Source organism: Aythya ferina (genome assembly GCF_964211825.1).
Source record: "Aythya ferina genome assembly, chromosome: 14".
Taxonomy (NCBI): Eukaryota; Metazoa; Chordata; class Aves; order Anseriformes; family Anatidae; genus Aythya; species Aythya ferina.
Window position 1 is genome coordinate 19,946,888 of NC_140312.1, and position 21,394 is coordinate 19,968,281.

At 55.1% G+C, this 21,394-nt stretch overlaps 1 protein-coding gene across 5 annotated transcripts in view; it reads right to left on the minus strand.

Annotated features, from left to right (window-relative positions):
- Positions 1-19,491, minus strand: part of ABLIM3 (actin binding LIM protein family member 3) — a 42,091-nt gene extending 22,600 nt beyond the window's left edge. For all 5 annotated transcript variants that reach the window (XR_014698083.1, XR_014698084.1, XR_014698085.1 and 2 more), the window contains exon 1: positions 19,204-19,491. Coding sequence is in view for 2 of the 5 variants with exons in the window: in XM_084536202.1 (XP_084392328.1) it covers positions 19,204-19,216 (13 nt within the window). In the remaining 3 variants the exon portion in view is untranslated. The remainder of the gene's footprint in view (positions 1-19,203) is intronic.
- Between the last annotated feature and the right edge of the window lie 1,903 nt (positions 19,492-21,394).

Here is a 21,394-nt window from a genome sequence, read left to right on the forward strand (position 1 = left end):
CGGCCTGCTGGGTGCTGCTGAGGACAGCCGCGTGCCCCGACATCCCTGAAATGACCCCGGGAGCACAGGGAACGGGGCTGTGCTGGCAGCACAGCGCTGCCACCGCAGGTCACCGCGACACAGGCACACCCAGGGCACCACTGACGCCAAAGCCATTGTCCAGGAAAAGAGATCCTTGTGCTGCACAGGGCTGTGGGAGGAGGATGAGCACAGCACCCTGCCGTGCACACAGCACCCCCAGCCCCTCCAGGACCCACACCAGAACCCACAGCGATGTGTGGCTTGCATGAGGGCCATGTGCCGCCACGCTGGCTGCCTTTCTCCCATCTCCACCGAGCGCTGCCGGGGGCTTTTCTTCCCAGCTAATGCTTGTACAGCTCGTCATGGCAACAAGAGCTCCTTGAGCTGCAATTGCGGCCAGGACTCTGGGTGCTCATGAGTTTGCAGACACCATGCAGATGCTTCCAGCAGAGCCCCCGGCCCTGCCAGCAGCCTGTGATCCCACACTGGGTGTGAGCAGTACCCTCCTGCCTCTGCTCCCCACGGCAGCCTGCAGCAGGAACTGCTTTCCACCAGCAGCACACTGCTTCTCATCCTAAAACAAGTATCATGCCCGTCCCGTGGGGGCCCAGCACGGACAGCCAGCACGTGGGCAGAGATGAGAAGTTCACCTCCAGCGGCTCACAGAGAAGAGATCCCCCAGCTCCAAGCACCCAGGCGCCACAGCAGGCTGGCCACACTGCAGTTGCCTGAGCCCCTTGCATGGCATGCCCACTGTCTCAGGCAGGCAGGAAGGAAATTTCTGCCGAGCATGGCTCTGGCTACATAGAACCCAAGAGGGAATCACGGGCTCCAGGAGCAGCAATAAATCTCCAAAAGGCACAGCTTGAATTGCACAGTAACTATTTAATTCCCCTCCCCATTAGCCCTGAGAATATTTTAGCAGTTCTTGGTGGCTTGGGGAGAGGGAGACAGAAGATAGACTGCATTTTAATTAATAATGGCTGGAATGCTTGGCTGCAGGGCAAGAGCCATGGTGAGCCTGCAGCTGGGAGCTGCACCGAACAGGAGGGGACAGCATGGTGATCCCAGGGGGGCAGTGGGGTGGCACTGGGTCCTGCCCCAGGGTGGCTGCTGCAGGACAGCTGGGAGCTGCCCGCTCTACCCCATCCCTGGGCAAGGATGCTCCACAGTGACTGGCAGTGCTAGAAAGCAGGATGCTTCCCCAAGCATGCGGGATATGTCCCCATCTCATGGCTCCGATGCAACTCACCCCGTCAGCACTGCAGGGCGATGCCTGCGGCTGGCATAGGCATCAGGTGCAGGATGCTAACAAGGGAGAGGTGGGGACCAGCTCAGAGGTCCTCAGGACCCTGCTTCCCAACAGCCACCCTGAGGTCCCCACACAAGGCCCAGTCACCCCAAGTGTGGGTGCTGGAGGCTGGCTGCATGCACTCTCGGGCAGTCACCTGATCTGCTCTGTTTCAGCAAAACGGCCTAGCAGCAAAAGCCACTAGGGTGAACCAGAAATCAGAGAACATCAGGCCAAGCCTCAGACATGATGCGCATGTTCAGCACACCAGAAGAAAACTGCAGGAGCTGGTGGGAGGAGAAATGGGAGGGCAGGGCAAGCCTGCAAAGGGAGAGATGCGCCGGGGGCTTATCCTTGTGCAGCAGCAGCCCAAGCAAAACATCCCTGCCCAGCACCTGTGAGCAGGATTCGCTAGAGAAGGGTCAGCTGAAGACAAAAAAAAAGCCTTTATGAGATGTGCAAGGCAGAGAAGGGCTTGATTCAGATACCCTGTAGCACTGTGCAGCTCCCAGTGCCCCGCATGCTGCCCGGAGCTCTTCTTGCTCAGGCAGGAGGTGAGAGAAGAGCCCCAGCTGGGGCTGCAGGGGCTCTGATGCCCCAAGCAGACACCACTGGCACGCACACATTAGCTCTTAACCCAGGAGGCTGTAAAAATGCTGGATCCTGGCCCAGAAAGCCAGATCAGGTTTCTCTTGAGGGATCACCTCTTGAATCAGAGGGGTCAGCCATGCTTTGGGAGGTCTGACGGAGCAATAATCAATGGGCATGAAGCCCAGGGGCATGCAGGGGGGCAGGAGCCAGCTGGGAGCTGCCGAGAGTCCCCGGCCACAGGTCCAGAGACCTCGCAGCACCCCAGAGACCTGCAGCCCTCACCCCGCTGCTGTTTTCCAGCCCTGGCCGGCAGCTGTAAATTCTTGTTGGATGCTGATCCCACCAGCTCCTAGCAGATGTGTGGTGCTCCCTGAGATCAGTGGTTTGGGCGGTGGAAAGGTTTACTTGAGGCAGGCAAGGAGGGATCCCCACTGGGAGGCTGAAGATGGAATTTCATCCTTACATCTGGTACAGCTTAAAAATCTTACCCAGGCTGCTATAGATACAAACAAACTGCGTATGAGCGTGGGGGCATGAGGTAGATGAGTATGTCCAGCATGCTGATACATCACATATCCACGGTGTGCTGGGCTTGAGCTCTGCCCGAGCCCCAAACTGAGCTGAGGACTACCCTGGGATGGAGATCTGGTTGAGCACAAATCCAGCGGGACAGTCACAGAGGAGGCTCTCAGTGGGTGCAGGAGGAGTACCTGAGACCACATTCTCCAGAGGACACAATGTGCAGCTAGGTCCTTGGTAGCACCCTCCCTCCACCCTGCCACCCCTGTGCCACAAGAGCCCCATGCCTCACAGGATGACACAGCCCCAGCCCTGAACCTCCATTGCAAGGGGATGCTGCAGAGCCAGAACACAGGGGCACCCATGATGAGGCATCACTGCAGGCTGGGAACCAGCAAGGGGCTGACTCTGACTCTCAGGGAGTTTGTCCCACATCCCTTCCTCCAATGTGGCCAACTGGTGTCATCCCCCTCAGGGCCACTCCAGTACAAGTTTCGGGTACCTGGCAGCCACAGGGGTCCCACCATCCCCTTCTGCACCACTCTCCTTGGCACCCAGCCCCTCTCCTGCCTGCAGGGGTGACTGACCATGGCTGGGGACCTGCAGGGTGGCCCTGGAGGGAAGCAGCCCGCCAGTAGTCACCCATTGGCCAGAGCCCATCTCCTCTCCCGGATTTTATTCATGAGGCATGACAAGTGGGTGAGCTGCAGGCAGTGAAATGACTGCAGGCAGCTCCTGGCAGCTAGAGAACAGGAGGAGAGGAGAGCGCCTGGGCTGGGGAGTGAACCCAGCCCACACACTGCTATTTTCTGCTCTTACTGGGCCAGGAAGGTTTGGGGTGTCCCTGCAAGCAGATGCCTTTGGGTCCTCAGCTCAAGGGGTGTCAGATGTGCATGGTGAAGAAGAACTTGTGGCTCTGGCCAAGAGATGAAACCTATTAGCTCGTCATTTTTTGCTTCACCTGAATTTCTTGTTAAATTGAGTCTACGTGTGATCCTGGGAGAGAGCACAGTGAGCCATGGGGTATGCTCCCCGTTGCCGTCAAAGCTGAGGGATGCAGCAGCCCATCCTGAGGGATTAGGCCCAGCCAAACAAACAAAAAAGACAAATAGCACTGAAGAAGGGAAAGAGCAAAGAAGATGCTCTCTGACACAGTGGCATCAAACACCAGGCTTTGGAGGGGGCTGAGGAGCCAGTGCCAGGGCACTGGGGCAAAGAGCTAACACAATGGAAAAGTTCAGGCCAGTTCCTCACACGCACATGAGCGTGTCCGAGGCAGCCAGGACAGAAAGGAGATTATTTCTGGCTGATGCACTGAGGGATTTTCTGTTTGCTGCTGTGTTTCGTATTTGCAGCTTCCCGTATGGAAATGTTTTTTTCCCTTTAACCTCCACCCACAAGCCCTGTGGATTTTGTTGCAGTTTTCAAAACATATGGTGCATACATTAAAAAAAATAATAAAGGATGCTGTATTTTAAATATTACAAAGCAAGCCAGGAGCCAGCATTTTTAATCTAGGGCAGTGTCTGAGAGGGGAAAAATGTGGGCATTTAGGATTTTCTAGACCAGCTCAGAGCAAGAGCCCCATTAGGGGAGATAGAGGCAGGCAGCTGCCCAGGGCTGGTGCCCACTGCTCACGCCCTGCCCTTTATATGGACCTCAGGGCAGCCACATCCAGCACGGTTTTACCCAGATAATTCACTTCTAGCATCCAGCCACCCCTTGGCGAGGCTGTTTGTATGCGATGCTAGAGGAAGACAGCATCAAACCATAATGCACTAAGCTAATTCCTTCCCAGCTCCTCCTGCAATCAGTTGGTTCCCCAGTGGGCTGGACTGGATGCTGCCTCTGTCACCCCACTAATCACTCTTTGCGTAGCATCCTTCATCTAGCCAACACAGGCATTGCAAGAAAGCTGAATTCTTGCTTTCTGCAGGCACAGGTTAGCAGACAGAGGCTCCTCCATGGCATTGCTTGAGACTAGAACTTGTTCTTTTATTCTACAGAGTGAGTGCAGCATGCTCATTTGTTTTATTTTAGACTATATTCACAATGGCATTGTAATTCCAAACTGTGAGGCTACATCATAGCCAGAGAATGAAGGGTGGGGGATTTGCTATTTTTAACTCCTTCTGCTCTGGGGAGGGAACTTGAAATCAAATCTCTAGCCAGAGACACCGCATAGATATTAATGCAATGAAGTGGGAATTTGGACTGGGGGTGACAGCTGGCCAAGCAAGCCCTGGCATCACAGAGGGGACAGACCCCACAAAAATAGGACACAGTGAAGGGGTGTACGTTACAGGGCAACCTTACTACCATCAGTGCGTGCTTGGAGGCTGTAGGTTCAAGACCAGCCGCCATGCAACCAGTCCCATTCCAGGGGATGAATTTCAGCTCAGGGCTGGCAGCAAAACAGATTGGGAGCTTCCCCAGCAGGCTCCAAATTCCTCCAGTCTCTCTTACACCCCAGAAAACAGCTGGGAGGGGTGCAGCACAGCTCACAGCTGCAGTGTGAAGGGCACAGCCACATCCCTGTCAGGCCATAAAACTGCCTCCAAACCATGGCATCTGAAGAGAAACCACACCTGTAGCCACTTAATATGGACCACCTTACAAAAAATATGCAAAGGACAAGGGATGAGCATAGCCCCAACCCAGCTGGCCCCAGTGGGGTCCTCACAGATGACACAAGCAGCACAGAGGGTGCTTACCACCTCCTTTAATCTATTGTAATCTCCACTCTAATTCTGTTGAAGGCAGCAAATGGAGCCTTTAATTGGCCAGAAAAAAATTGCACCCCTCTGCAGGGCGCAAGGGAGACACCTGGCTATGCAGGGGGTGGTGGAGCCAGGAGCACAGTGGGGGGCACCATGCCAATGTCAGCCACATGGCCACCAAGGGACTTTAGGCACTGCAGACACTGTGGGTTGAAGAACAGCATCAGGCTCATGGTCCCATGGGCTGACTGAGCTGCCTCCTGCTGCCTGATGTCCATCTCACCCATCCCATCCTCAGTGTCTAGGGTCAGAGTAAAGTCCCATGGGACAGAGCATCTTTTAGAAGCTATAGGCATAGCCCCTTTACAACTACAAAAATAAAAAAAAAATAAAAAAAAATCAAGGAATTATACCCTAGAGGTGATGGTCCTTTGAGCAGTGACTTTGGGCTGGCCACCCTGTTGCTCAGGGAGAGACAAATTCCCCTTGGGGCTTTGCAAGGGCTTAAGGTGCTCCTGAGCAGGCTGGTGATGTGTGCTGCTCTCCCCCAAAGCTGTTAGCATTTATTTTCTGCCATGTGTCAATTGCAGTCAGTCGGAAATAGAGCTTTCGATATTAAGAGACAGCAGTTTCTGTATGTTTGCCATCTGTATGTTTGTATATTTCCCCTACCACCACAATTAGCAGGCCGGTCTCCAGCCAGGCTCAGGAGGAGATCTTAGCTGATGTCTTCCCAGCAATTCAACAGCTTCATTTCTTTTACAGCTCCCCTAGCACAGTCCCTGTCACTGAGATCATCACAGCTCAAGCTGTCCCTCCTGGTGCCCTAGCAGGGGCGGGTGGGCTGCACTCCAGGGACCACCAGCTCCTGCAGCTACAGGGCAGTACCATGGGGGCACAGGTGAGGGACAAAACCCCATGTCCCTAACCACAGCAGGAAGTTTGCCACACTCCCACCTGGCCCATCCATGTGTTCCCTGGCAGGAAGGACACCAGCATCTCTGGGCTCCGCCAGAACAAAGCCAGTCCTCTTCCCTCTCTGGGTGTGCAACACTGCAAGAGGATAAAATACGTCACCATGGCCCTGACAAGCACAGGAGCCCGATTCAAGGCTGGAATCTCCCTGCAGCTCCAGAGGAAGCTGTCAGTGACACATCCTGCTAGCCAGGGCCAACTGCCTCACACCTACAACAGCCCCACTTCATTCCCCTTTGACCCACCCACACCAAGGCTCAAGAAGCTCCCGCCACTGGCCTGAGGGCGCTCAGGATCCTGCAGAGCCCACCCAGACCTGAGTTTCCAGCCAAGCCTCATCACGAGCAAGCAAAAAGGTGTCACAGAGCTATGGGAGCTGCATGCCCAGCTCTGACATCACCCTGGAGCTCAAACCAGGGCTGCCAAAAGCCTCTGCAGGGGTTTTGGCACCTGCAGACTGGGGCTGAGCTCACCCACAGCCACGCACCTTGGGTTGCTCTGGGTGAAAGATCTCTTTGGGCTGCTCCTGCTCCCCTCAAACCCAACACAAAGCACAAAAAGGACAGGGGAAGGGCTCTGTGCATTGCTGTTTGTAGGCCACTTTTGTTTGAGCTAGAAGTAATCTGGGATGTGCTGGGCTCTCCTCATAGGACCCCAGGAGAGGAGCCTCGCTGCTGCTACCACTGCTCCACCTTGGCAAGCCACATCCTGGTGTGGGACTGTCTGATAACAGACTGGAGCTAACACACAGCTGCCTGAGGCAAACAGCAGGACAGAAACATACAAGTAAATCTAGCAACTTTATGTGAATTAAATGTTCATTTAATTGAGATTTGTAAGGGAGGTTGCAATAGCAATTGATTATCAAAACCAGATTATTTATGGGGACTTAGCAACTATACACAAGATTAATGTTTCTAGAATAAATCCTCAGTAAATATATTTTTTCCCCCAGTAATCTGCTAATAACATGTCACCCTAATTATCTCATGAAAGGGGCACAAAAGCTTTGATAAATAGTGAAAGGATATCTTGTTGTCTGCCAAGCAGCACCAGAGACCACAGGCCACTGCTCTGCTCATGTCCTCCAACACCAGAACATGGCTCACAAAGAGGCACCTTCCCCAGCTGGGGACGCAGCTAAGTCCCTGCTGCCAGTGTTGGTCCTCCATGTACACTGTGCCTCAAAAAAGGATCTGGGATCCAGGCACCACTTTGCCCAAAGTCCTGGGGACATTTGCACCCCAGGGTTCTGAGCCTGACCAAGGCAAGGTGAAGTCCCTGCAGGTACTTGCACGGTGACATAATATCAACAGGAGCAATAGCACAGCTCCCAGGGTGGGAAAAAGAAAGCTTCTTCCTTAAAACAAAGGTGCACGTCCTATAAGAGTTAACGGGGCTCAGCCTGGTACTTGCACAGCTTTCTGCCCCTCTGCTGGGGCACAGAGGTGCCCATTAAAGGGACAGCCCATGCTGTAGCAGGCTCCTCTGTTCTCCGTAAGTAATGCTCACTCATTAGCAACAATTATTGAAGATTAACAGCTTCAGCAGCGAGAGGCTAATGATGCCACACCACACAGCAGCCTTGCCAGCACCTCTCCCAGCACAAGGTACTGCACAGCCCCATCCCGGGTGGGCAAGGACCACCCTACATCCTGACCCATCCTCCCCCCAAGCACCAGGGTGTGTCACAGGGATGCCTCCTGAGACCCCCACCCCCAGGAGGATGTGGTGGCTGGTCCCCCTTAGGGGCAGGAGTGGGCCCTGCCACCCCCAGGGCCTGGCACAGGACCTGCTGCAGGATGCAGAGATGCTCTGGCAGTCACCATGGCAACTCCAGTACACAGCCAGGGTGAACAAAGCTGGTGGGAGAGGAGAGAAAGAAAAAGGGAGGAAAAGGAAAAAAAAAAAAAACAAAAAACAAAAACAAAACAGAAAAGAAAAGGAAGGAGACAAGCCTACAACCCTGGAGAGAAGGCTGGGGCAGGAGGGAGCAATGGGGTGGGAAAGCACTGGGGCTGTGGAGAGGAGGAGGAGGAGAGCTGCCTTTTGGCTGCTCACCTTAGGATGACCTTCAAGGAAGCAACCCAGGGCACACACTGAGCTGTGTCACTGAGATGGTGCCCATCAGCCCATAGGCCATTTCCCTCTGGCAGCCCCATGCATGCTGTGGGGCATCCCAGCCTGGCACAGGGAGGCAGCATCCTGGAGGCTGGAAGAGCCCTTCACATGCCCTGTGGCAGGGCAGGAACCTGACCTGGGGACACTTGTAAGGCAACATGTGGGTGGGTGCCTGGGTACATGGCCAGGTTATTCAGCCTGAGCCCTGATGTGAGGTGTTTCAGGGCCATGCTGCCAAGACTAAGCAGACCCTTTTGGAGCAATGCCCAGTGCCAGCCCCACGAGGACAGGCCAACTCCATGGCTGGTTGCGAAAGGAGCAGGGCTCCAAACAATGCTGCTTCCTCGAACAGCCTGTGGCTCACCTGGACCCCTAGCCCAAGGTCAACATAGGAAACAGCATTGCAGCCAGAAATATATTGACATAAGCCCTGAAACTGCAAAAACACAAGCTGTGTCCACTGCTAAAGCATGTTCTGCTCTCATCTCTTGGTCACACTTAATTGAAGACAGAGATAATTAAAAAAAACAAATGTCAGGGTTTAGGGTCAAAAAGAAGCAGCTACAACCTCTTTCTGCTGGAATGGGAAAATAGCATCCCACTTGGTTGTTTGTTCTAACAAAACAGATCCCCAAGGGAAGCTCTCCCTCTGCCGAGCCACCCTCACAGCGCAGACGGCTTCTGACAGGCAGAGCACAACATGGAGGGCAAAGCCTTGGGGCCCCTGGTTATGGTGTCAAGAGTGGGCACCCAGGTGGAGGAGGTGGTCAGAGGGGCTGGCAGCCTGAAAAACCTCCCAGAAAAAGGGCTGGATGCAACAGCTTGGTCATTTTAACAAGGAGAAGATGAGAACCCCGACGGGAATCAGTGCAGGTGTTACAGGAGCAGCTGGAGTGGGGCAGCAGCACCTGACCCCACTGCCTCAGCCCACCAGAGCCCATGTGCCAGGCCCTCCCAGGGGGCTGGAAACCCCAGGCACCCCCTGAGCCCCCAGGGACAAGGGGCATCCCTAGGGCCACGAGGGCTCGGTGCCAGCCAGGGACAGTGTGCATGGAAGGGAGGACGTGGCAGGGCAGAACAATGAGCTCCCCAGGGTGTGCGTATGTGGGGGTTTCACGCAGACTCATCCTCCCCTCCTCCTTCCTGCACTCCTGCTCTCCTTGGCTCCTGTGTATGCCCAGGAACAGACTTCAAAAGGAAAGGGGGGGCTGCCAGAGCAGGAAGTGGCAGGCAGTCAGATGCGGCTGTCTCCTGCTAAAAGCCTTTGGTACCTTCATCAGGGCTCGGAGGAAAAAGGTACTGATGGTCAGGCTGGAGGCAGACAGCCCAACCTGGCATCAGCCCTATGCTCCCAACATGGAATGTCACCCTCCATATCCCAGCTTCCTGCAAAACGGATGTTAATAAATCCATCTGTGTACAGTAAGCACCAGAGATCCTCTTAACCCTCCATGCTCTCTGCTCTGGGCTAAGCACTGCAGGAGGCGAGCAGAGGGCTCTCTGGGGCAGGCCCATCCCACAGCCCAGCTCCCCTGCACTGAGGTCACCGCTCCCTTCCCTGCTGAACACCAGCAACAACCTATCTGTCCCCAGTACCCACCTCCTCATTAGTGCCAATTAGTGGGTGGTCAATGGGCCTGGCAGAGCTGTGTTTTCCAGGGAACAAGTCCCCTTTTCAAGGGACATAATCAACACAGCCTTTGTTGTGTGCGCTTTTGGCTTAAATGAGCCAGAAACCGCCTGCCAAGGAGCAAAATTATTTTCTGAATTGTATCCTTTGTGCCACCAGACCCAAGTGTGGAGGAAGGAGCCAGGACAGCTACAGATGACCTCCCTTGGCAAGCCCTCGATTCACCAGGCACCTGCAGGAGGCTCCATGCATCTCCCAGGAGACCCCCAAGCTCACACGTCCCCTTATCCACCAGGATCACCAGGGCCAGCCAGGACCCATCCACGTTACCACCAAGCCCCACATCTGGTGACAAAGGCAGAGTGAAGACCTCAGTGCCCCCAGAGGGTGCCTGGGCTTGGACTCCAGCTCCTGAGTTGCAGCGTTGGACAAAAGCTGAGAGCTGGAGAAACACAATGGGAAAACTTCGCATGGACCAGCAGCAGCACTTTGTGAGAGGCCAGCACAAGGACCAGGGAGCACACACTCCCCAGCTTCCCTAGTTATTTGCCTCACTGCTGAGGAAGAAAAAAGCAGACAAAAAAAAGCAAGCACAGGGGAGCAGGGGGAGATGGCCTGGATGTGACAGGCTGGCATATTTGACAGAGGAATCTTGTTAGCAGCACTTTTCCCTGCCATTTGATCAGGGGCAAAGCCAAGGAATGCTTCCCAGCAGCCTGCACCAAATGAGCTCAGCTTCACAGAGCTCTGATTTTTAGAGGCAGAGCAGGAGAGCAGCAGCAGTGGGGCTTAGGGAGGACAGGTGGCAGAACAGTGCTGAAGGCTTCTGCTGTGCCACGAGCTCCGTCCTCTTTCCTGGGATGGGAAGCTCCCAACACCTTCCTCCAACACAAGCCTCACTTGAGTGTGCTGTGGCACCCCAATGGCAGCACACACTGTCCCTATGCCACAATAGGCACTGGGGCAGCACAGGTGAATGCCAGCATGCTGCTCTGCTGGGCTCAGGGATGCAAGGATCAGTGAGAGCCACATCAGACCTTTGCTGGCTCTCTGGAGGAGGGAGAGGAAGGATCCGGCAGATCTCTGAGCTGACTAAGAGCTCCAAGTGCCCGGTGGCTCTGCTGTACCAAGCACAAGCCAAAGCAATTAGCATTTCTTGGAGACACTCTGTGTAATCTTCCCTGAGTTCTGGGGGAGAGCAGTGGGCTCTACAGCAGTGGGCTGTACAGCAGCCCTGGAGCTGCCGCACCACCAGCGATGTGAGACAGCGAGGGATTGTCCCAAAGGGACATCCTGAGAGGATCACTGCTCCATGGAAGGATGGGGACTCTCTGTCCCACCCCTAGCCCCACCACATCCTGCCTCTGAGAGCTGCAGGCTGTCAGACAGCAGCGAGCCAGGGGCCAGAGCAGAGAGGCAGCCTCAGCACCTCTCCTTGGAGCACAGCCCAGGAGCCCAGGTAGGAAAGACCATAGGGAAAGCCAGAACCAACTTCATCTGCCAGCTCCCAGGCAAGGCCATCAGCCTTAAGCAGGCAGAGAGGCACAGGTGGGCCTGGAGGTGCTCAGAACCATGCAAGAGCAGCAGCCAGCCCAAGTCAGGGATTAATTTTAATGGCTACTTGTAGAACACCAGGAGCACATGCAAGAGAGACAGCCTGCGCTGATGCTTACCCCATCCCTCTCCACCTGACTTGTGCAAGGACCATATCTCATGTCCAGGCTTTTTATAGGGTTTCCCGCTCCTGCTGGGCACGCAGCTCAGTACGACCGCATCCCCTCACCCCAGCAATCACTCACATGCCGTTCACTAAAGTCTTTCCATTCCCTCTCTTGCAGTTTCCTCTTCTCTCCTTATTAGGGATCCACCTACCCATCCATCTACTCATTCTCTCCCCCTCTGCAGCTATTTTTAAAATGCCATAAAAGCTTTCAACTGGTAGCATCTTCGGGGATGCGAGGGATTTTATATGTAATCTGTCAGGAACTGTCATCACCACATAACTCACCATGCAGACAGTGACTTCTTTTTAAAAAAAAGTGAGGGGGGAGAACATCCATGCCTGGTCCCTCAGCTCTCCCTGGTCAGCACTACCATTTATGTCCCATCTTGGAGGAGAAGGATTGGGCCCAACCTGTCCCTCCCAAGGAGGCAGCTGGCACAGATGCTGGGGAACACAGCAGATCCCCTCACAGAGTGTGGCCATCCAGAAGGAAGATTTCTCACTGGGTGAAGGGTTCTGAGCTGGGGATCACCCAGCTTCATGCCCCAGAGGCAGGTGGAAGAAGCCTCCTTGCTGAGGAGGTGGCTGTCCTGCTCCCTGCACGCTCAGTGCCCATGAGGAAGCTGCTGCATTTGTGTGGTTCCCCTTATGGTTGGAGGTCCCAGACAAGCAAGAGGTGGGAGATAGCTTGGTGCCACAGAAAACCTCCTCCTGAAGGCACAAAAAACAAAAACAAACAAACAAAAAACCAGGAACTGAATCTCAGGAGGCAGCCTGGACAATTAGAGAAAACCAGTTTCTTGATCAACCCCAGTCTCCAGCGCAGCATGGGCACAGGAGCATTCAGAGAGCCCAGGGCACTCCAACAGCACCAGGATAACTATTTCTGTCTCCTTGATTCCTGCAGAAAAGCATCCTCCCCTTCCCTTCCAAGGCCTGGTTGAAGACCTGATGCCTCCATCAGGAAGATGGAAGTCCCCATCAGTGCCCCAGACCTGGAAAGCAGGTGGCCAGGCACAACCCGAGCAGAGTCCCACCACATGCTGAGTCAATGACATGCTCTGTGTCACAGGCAGCACCCCCAGGTACTTCTCCATCAGTGCCAGTGACCAAACATTGGGCACGCCTGTAGGAGCCACAGCTCGCCCACATCGCTCAGACACACATGGGTGACATGGCTATTTGCAGCAGGTCAGAGGGAGCTTATCTCACCTTTTCCCCCTTCTTTATCCTCCGAGGGCAGGGGGTGCTGAGGAGGGAGGCAGGGGTACCCCATGCCCCCCACAGGGCACAGGCAGGGAGGGGTGTGCAGGGACCAGCGCCGCACTGGGACCCGAGTGCAGACAGCAGCTGTGTGAGCATAGTGGTGCTGGGGAAGGCTGCGCTCTATCACACTCTGAGGGCTGCTGCGATATGAGCAGAGACAGAAAAGCTGGAGCAGAGCTGACAGGAAGAACCGGCACCAAGCCATACAGCTCACCTGCCCACCCAGCATCCTGCCCTTTACAGGCTGCATTCTCCATGGGTGCTGAGCGCACATGGGTTTGTGCCCCCTGGCACCTCTGCCTGCCCCAGACAAGGACAGTTTTCCTCTGCCTTCGCTGCACGCAGAACCCCAGCTGGTGGGAGAAGCTGGAGCAATGGGGACCTGCCATGGATCCCCTGGGGAGAGACTGAGGGGCAGGAACAAGTCCTTGACCAGGGGTGAAACAGCCCTCCCCACCTGCACAGGGAATCCAGGCTGGGGAGTAGCTGTAGCCGGGGACACCCCCAGCAGGTGCCTGACTTGTCCCAGCAAGTGGTGCTGAGCCAGGGAGCTGCCCCAGCAAAAATAGCTTCCCTTCGCCAGCGAGCACTCCTGGGCTGGGCAGTGCTCACCAGGACGCCTCCCCAGAGCCAGGTCCCAATGGCTGGATGTGGAAGAGGCAGCAATGTCTTCGAGGCTGATGAGTACATGACATGGGTGATGGGAAGGGCACGCAGGGCCTCAGTGTGCTTCTGTGAGCGAGATGCACAAAGTGTGCTTGTGAAGAGTGCCATACTGCAGAGCCTTGGGTGCATGCTTCGTAGCTCACACCTTGAGTCCCAGCCTGGGTTGTGCTCATCTCACCCAGGCTGCATGCACCAGAAATATCTTCCAGAAATTCACTGTTGTGAGAACTCATCAACCCCCCCCCCCAAAAAAAAAAAAAAGTGAAATACAGACCTCAGTGGACTCAAAATGTGCTGAGGAAGGGCTCCAGAGGTGGCATTACACCAACAGTACCTTTCCTGCCCACAGCAGCCTGGTGCTCCCCAAAATGGATCCCTTCTTACCAAGAAGGGAGATGGAAGCCAGCAGGATGGTTTCAAACCCACGAGATAAACACACCCTTTTACGTTATCTTGCTCCTTAGAGACACCTTCCTATCAAGGGCTTTCCCACTTGTCTAAGCCTCAAAAAAGGTGTTTCAAAATGGAAGGAGAGTAAACTGTGCATGAGCAGAAAAACAAGTGATGCTTGGGGCTCAGAGAAGGGCTTTGCCAGGGTAAAAAGGGCAAGAAGAAAGGAAGGTCAGGAAGGCTGCATAAGGAAACCATAGTATCAGCTCCCTTTTCTTTCAGATCTCTGCCTCAGGCAGCAAAGAAAGCAAATCAATTCCCAGCCCAGGGCTTATGGCTGATACTGACAGAGCATGCAGACTGTAGCAGAACTGAAAAATGCAGGTATAAGCTATAACCTATTAAAAACCTGAGCCACCATCAAATATATGGGAACCATATGTCCAAGCTGGCTGCCACACGTGCTCAGTTGGGTACTATTGAGCTTCTGACAGCCCTTTTCTGGAACAGAAAGCATGTCCATCAGGGCTGTGCATCAGGGCACACAAGCTCTTCTACTTCCCCAGTGATTTACTGAGCCTACGGATGCAGAGGCCGGGCACAGGGGGACTTGGGACAGTCTGGGTTCCCTCCAAGCAAGAACAACCCTCTCTGCTGCAGGCTGCCAGCTATCCCTGCCATGCCTACCCTGAGCTGTTTAGAAGCAAGCTTTCCAGGGCTAAGATGTCTGGATTTGGGCTCTGCCTTCCCTATAGCTGCCACAGTCACTCCTGGTCCCCTTCCACTCTGTAAATCCTCCCTCTTCCATCCAGCACTCTTTCCCTGGGCCCTTGCCATCACTACTCTACCCCCAGGATGCCTTCCAGAGGTGCTGCCGTGCTCACAATGGAAAGACACTGATGTGTTTAGTCTAAAAATATCTAATTAGATGTTCCAAGCACTTCATTATGGTATCACCATGATAGGACTGCAGGGTCTGGCAGGAGCTTGGTGGGTTTGCCTTCGCAGAGATCAAAGGCAGCATCACAGCAGCTCACTGGTAACAGGACAGTCTGTCATTAGCCCAGCCTGCTGGCATCATAAAGACAATTATCTGGCTAAACTGATCACTGTCATTAGAAAACTTGCTATTTGTTTTATAAGAGCATGGCAGGCCCTTGAAATAATTCAATTGCCCCAATTGACTTTCCAGCGTGCACTTCATTGGCCTGCAGGGCCACTCTCTGTGGCTTCTGCTCTTCAGAGGGCAAACTGCCAATACATAGGGCTTGCAGGGAGCCTGAGCAGAGCTTGGTGAGAGGACAGTGTCCATCCACCAGGCTGAGGACAGAGACAAGCTGTCCAGGCTGAGTTTTCTGGCAAAGTGAACACTATTGGTGATTGTCCCTTTGCTGGCTGTGCAGGAGAAAGGAGGGGATGATTTGTGTCAGGTTGGTGGCAGCAGTCAGGGTCAGGTGTTAAATGAGAGGACTGAGATGTCAGTAGGGAGCCTGGAGGTCTCCTTGGTGCCCCAGTTCTACAAAACTCAGTGCTAGAGCCCTCCTTAGGGAAGCATGGGCACCAGGTGATATTCACAGCTGGTTTAAGAGAAGACATGTGAGGAAAGTAGCTTTTCACCTCTTACAACACTGTATATAAATCTCTTCATCTACACCTGCACCCCCCTCTGTACTCTCTGTACCATCTGCACCAGGACTACTCCAACCTTCCCAAAACTCTCCCTACTACAAGCCTCCCCCAGGAGCAGCTGCCCAAGAGAGAAGAGCTGTTTGGAGATTTATCTTTTCTCCCACTGCACCAAGAGCCTGCCCAGCCAGGCTGAGGAGCACGAGGGCACCTCCAGACACTGAGACCACCTCACCAAACACTTGGGGACCAGGCAGCAACACCCACAGCCTCATGCAGCATCTCCCTGCTGGAGCTGTGCTTTGTCCTAGGTTTACTGCTTGCTGTAGCAGTGCTCCAGCACTGCCAAGACAGAAGAAGATCTGGTGCTGTCCAGGAACCACGCATGCTATAGCAGAAGAGGCTGTACCATAACCCCAAGGGGAAGACTAACACCACCCATCACCCAGGCTGATGGCTCAGGGTACTGCATTTCTGGGCAGGGGAGCAGCACCACATCCTTCCCCAGCGGGTAGGGGAGCTGTGAATTGCCCTCTGCCCACTAAGCCATACAGGGCAGAGCCACAGCTCCTGGAGATGCTCACCCTCACGCGATTCCTCTTTAATTACATGGGGACTTAGAGTTTGCTGGTAAACTCCTTGTAACCACATGTGCCTGGAGATTACTGGGTAATTACACTTACTGGATCATCACGTAACAGGTAACACTATTTAGGAATGGCAAAAATAACCAAGCAAACATGCTGCATTCATCAGTATCAGGGACTGGGATGATCTGGGGAAAGTCTTCCACCTCGCATACCAAACCCCCTGACACCTTGACAGGTGTCAGCTGCTTAGAGGGAGCAGGATGGGACTTTCCTCCCCCAAAATGTTCTTGGGGAAAAGCCAGAGCCCAGAACTGTGGAGGCTTCAGAGGGTGATTTTAAAGGATGTTCTCTAAGGCAAAGGCTAGTACCACCAGATCCAGCCTCAGGAGAGACGCAGCACAGTGCTGATAGACCTGTTCAGGAATGTATGAATCCATTTGCAACCAATTAGCAGTGCAAACCCAAGTGGGAGGTACAAATAGTGTAGCTACTGTAAATATCAACTCTATGCCCTCCAAGCGCTTGCTGTACTCCAGGAGGCTGCGTTCCCAGCCAGTACAACCCTTGCACCCTCAGGTCCCCTTGAGCTGCTCTGGAGCCTCAGGATATGAGTTCACATCCAAGATTAGGGGCCTACTTTTCCCCTTAAAGCAACATTTCCATATGTCTTTGCTACCCCCACATCACAGGGGAGGACACACATGGGACTCCCAATCCCAGGACCCATGGTAGGTGTAAAGCAAGTCCCTCAGCAAGGGCACACAGGACTCCTGCATGCTGTGTTTGGAGATGCACCTGCACAGCCCAGCCTGTGCACAGCAAATCCTGCCCTGAGCCCCCAGAGGCCCACCCAACAGTTTTGCACAACAGCAGGGCTTGAGGCCAGCACAGTGGCCAGCAGCCCCAGGCTTCCTACCTCACATTACTTTGAACAAGACAGAAGCATTACCAAATCACACCAAGCAAAAAGGAAAGGAGAGGTGGCAACTCACAGATTAGGTGCACAGCAGAAGATAAGTGGGATAAGTGTCCTCATTGCATCAGTTTGGCAGCACCAAAACTTCAGTGCTGCAGCTGCACCTGTAGCTCATCACCCTGTCCACAGTCTGGCTTTGTCATCCATCCTCCTCCTCCAGTGTTCCCTCTCCTCACTTCCACATAGGGCTCAGCTCCCTCCCCATGCATGACACTGCAGGCAGGGTCCCCTCACCTCTGAGCCCTCCTCACAAGGGAGGCAGGCTGCAGAACCACTGCAGAGAGCAGCCAAACTGCTTGTACATGGTGTGATCCCACAGTATGCCCACCGCTCTGGAAATAAACAGCAGCTGATAGCAGCCTTTCAAACCTTCCCTAAGCCACATGGCTACCTAGGAAGGGGGAAAAGCATGTAGGCAAAGCCATCCAAAGCATTAGGCTGTGAAATCCAGATGCCAAGGCATGGCCCAGTGACATGCCAGAGGTCACAGAGCAAGTCAGTGGCAAGAAAAGACAGTGTGACTCCCAAAGGACACCCAGCTCCACGCTCACCATCTGCCTGGCAGCCTCTGCTCGTGAGTGAGGGCAGAGCAACAGGCAGGGTGCAAGCCTTGGTTTGCCAGGACCTCTCTGCATGGGGGAGGAACGAGTAAAGGAGTTTTGCAGCACAATCAGATAGTCATGATACGTGGCACCATAAACAACCCTTATCACTATCAGCATCCAAGCTGGTTGTTAAAAGCTGGGAAGGAACCCCCAGTAGGAACAAACAAAATTGTCAGAATTGGCTTAGAGAAGGCATAAAGTCTCACCTAACCACTGTGGTCACTGGCCCCAGGGAGCACTGAGTGACATCCCACATCCATCATTCAGAGAGAGGGAGGAACCTCTGCTACCAGGCATCCCACAGGGCTGGAAACAAACAGGTCCCCTTTGGTCCCTATCCAGGCACTACGAGCCACACTACCTCCCCCCTCTCTCCCCCCACCCCCCTCCCCCCCCAAAAAAAAAAACAAACTAGCTTGTGCCCCAGGTGTGGCTCATGCAGCTGGCACCTGGGAAGTTTTCTCAACTCTGACGCAGCCCAACAGATCTGGAATCACCTGTTCTGTTGCCTGCAGCCTGCCAAGGATTTTTTTCATGGTGTTTTACTTGGGAACCACCCCAAGCCTTCAGATTGAGAAACCGCAGCATGCCACTGGGACAAAGTCACTGCTCTGCCACTTACTGCCAGGGGGACTCCTCACAGCCCTGGGGACCCATAGGAGGAATAGCACCTTGTCCCAGGTGGGACACCCCCACCTCAGGGTCAGCACAGCTGCTGTGGGTGGGGGTTGGCTGAGCATGCTTTTAAATGAATGGACCTGCCAGTGAGGTGGGCACAGCTGTCACACATCCTAACAACCATGAAAAAGAAGTCAGCTGTGACTTGATCAATCTTCCCAGACTTTGTAATGAGGCCACAAAACCAGAGGTAAGCAGACCAGCAGCAGGTGCCAGTTCTCATCTTATGCAGCACATCTCTACGCCCTGCTTCTTTAGCGATTCATACGTAGTGCACGAGCATCTCCATCCCTTTCCCTCACCCATGCACAATAGGAACACCCAACTGCAGAGGTACGTCTTTCTGTACCACACCTGGACTCTGCTCAGATCCCTGCTTTTGGAGTCTCCCCTTCCTCATTCCTCCTCATCGGCTGCTCCCCGGGTGTCTATTCATATGTAGGCAACAGCATCAGAAGTGAGCCTGCTACCAGTCAGAGTGCTCCTGGCTGCCTCTCCCCATGTTACATATCGACATTTTACTGCATGATCTGCCCTCCAATCCCCAGAAACATGAGCCAAGAAGTACTCATTAGAGATAAGCACCATGGCTCAGCCCACACGAAAGCAACCCTGGCCAAGCCTTACCCTGTCAGAAAGCAAAATGGGGGGGGGGCGGGGGGAGTGTGTGTGTGGGGGGGAAAACGGACAAAAAATACCCAGCCCATTAGGAGTTGCCAGCCCTGGTATCACATTTTCTTCCCGATTCCTCCCAGACAGATCCATGCGATCCCAGCCGCGTTCCCATAGCGAAGGGAATGGAGAGCCGTACTTACTGCTGGTGCTCATCCTGTCGGCCCTCCCCTGCCCTTCAACAAAGGGGGCAAAGATGCTCCGTAATTCCTCTTGCGCTCCTACAGCGGGAGAGGGCCTCCTCTCCCCTTCTTACAGGCGAGGGTCCTGCGCGCTCTGCCACATCCCAGGGCGGCCCCGAGTGCCAAATTCAAGGTCAAGGGGGATGGCGGTGGCGGGGAGAGGATAGGGATCAGGCTGGGGATGCAGACCGGCGCTGCCATGCACTGCGGAGCGCGGCCGCTGCCGCTGCTCTTATAGCGGGCGTGGGGCCTCGCAGCGCCGCTCCCCCCGGCCGCCCCGCCCCGCCCCGGTCCGTGCCGAGCCGAGCCGAGCCGAGCTGGGGTGGGATGGGGTGGGGTAGGGTGGGGTGGGGTGGGGTGCGGTGGGCTGGGATCGGATGGGATGGGGTGGGGTGGGGTGGGGTGGGCAGCGCGGGGCCAGACCCGACCCGGCTCGGGGGCTGCCTGCGAGGCGCCGCCGCGGCATCGCCGCCATCTGCTGGGCACCGCCTGTCCGGGCTACTGCCCGTCCTGTCTGTTTGTCCTACTGCCCGTCCTGTCTGTCCTACTGCCTGACCCGCTGTCCCCAACCCTGAGCCCCAAACCCAAACCCCAACCCCAGACCCTTGACCCCTTTGACCCCCCTCGATACCTTTGACCTTGGAAACATGACCCTGGAACTCCCAACCCATACCAACCCTGGACCCTAGAGCCGAGCCCTGGAATTGGACGCAACGATGAGGCTCAACCCTAAACCCCAACATTGAGCCCCAACCCCGGACTCTTGACCACAGAGCTCCCACCCCAGAGCTAAATCTGAGCTCGGACCTGAGCCCCAGACCCCATAGCTAACCCTGAGCCCCAACTCCATAGCTGACCCAGAGCCCTATCCTGGAGTGGACCCCGAGCTCCAAACCCGGAGCTGACCCCAAGACCCCAGTCACACCACACCCAGAGCTAACCCCAAGCCTCAACCCCAAGCTCTAACCCTAAGATCTAAACCTGAGCCCCAACCATGAGCCTCAAGTCCAAGCCCCAAACCCGGACCCTCGACATCGGACCTTTGAACCCAGAACTGCCACTCTGGACCCGACCCTGGAGCCCCCACCCTGGACCTGACCCTGAGACCCACACCCGGACCTTACCCATGGACCCAGACCCAGAGCTGACCCCGAGTCCCAGCCCCAAGCCCCAACCCCAAGCCCCATAGCTGGGCCCTCTATCTTGGGCCCTCTACCCAGAAGCTTACCCAAAGACCCGGACCTGGAACTAAGCCCAAGTCTCAGACTATGCCAGAGTTGTCCCAGACCCCCGAAACGGACCTTGGACCCAGACCCGGAGCTAATCCTGATGCCAACCCCAAGCCCAACCCCGGACCCGTGAGCCTGGAGTCCCCACCCCGGAGCTGACCCTGAGCCCCCGACACCCAGAATTGACCCCTGACCAGAAGCTAACTTTGATTCTCAATACTGAGTGTGAAACCCAAGCCTGAGCCCTGTACACTCAAGCTGGGACTATTGATCCCTGACCCTTGACCCTGGACCCTCAACCCGTAGCCCCAACTCTAGAGCTGACCCCAAGACCCAACGCAGCAGCTGACCCTGAGCCCTGACCCAGGAGCAGACCCTGAGCTCCCGACCCCAAAGCTGACCCTGAGCCTCCAACCTCAGAATGGACCCTGCACCTGGAGCCCCGAAGCCACACACCAATCCCAAGCCCTTGACCCCAAGCTGCCAACCCCAGAGCTGACTGCAACCCCGGAGATAACCCCAACCAGCGACCCTTGGAACAGAACCTGGACCCGGATCTAACCCAGACCCTTGATCTCGGACCCTCAACCCCTGGCCCTGCACCCTGAGCCCCAACCCCATACCCTTAACCCCAGACCCTTGGCCCCGTAGCCCCCACCCTGGAGCTGACCCCAAGACCCAACCCAGCAGCTGACCCTAGCCCTGATCCAGGAGTTGACACCGAGCCCCCGAACCCAAAGCTGACCCTGACACCAGAGCTGATCCTGAGTCCCCAAACCCAGAGTTGACCCCAGACCTGGAGTTGACCCCGAGCTCCAAACCTGAGCCCCAACCCTGAGCCCCAACCCTGGACCCTCAACTGCAGACCCGTGACCCTGGATGCATGACTCCAGAGCCCCTGACCTGGACCTGACCTTGGATGT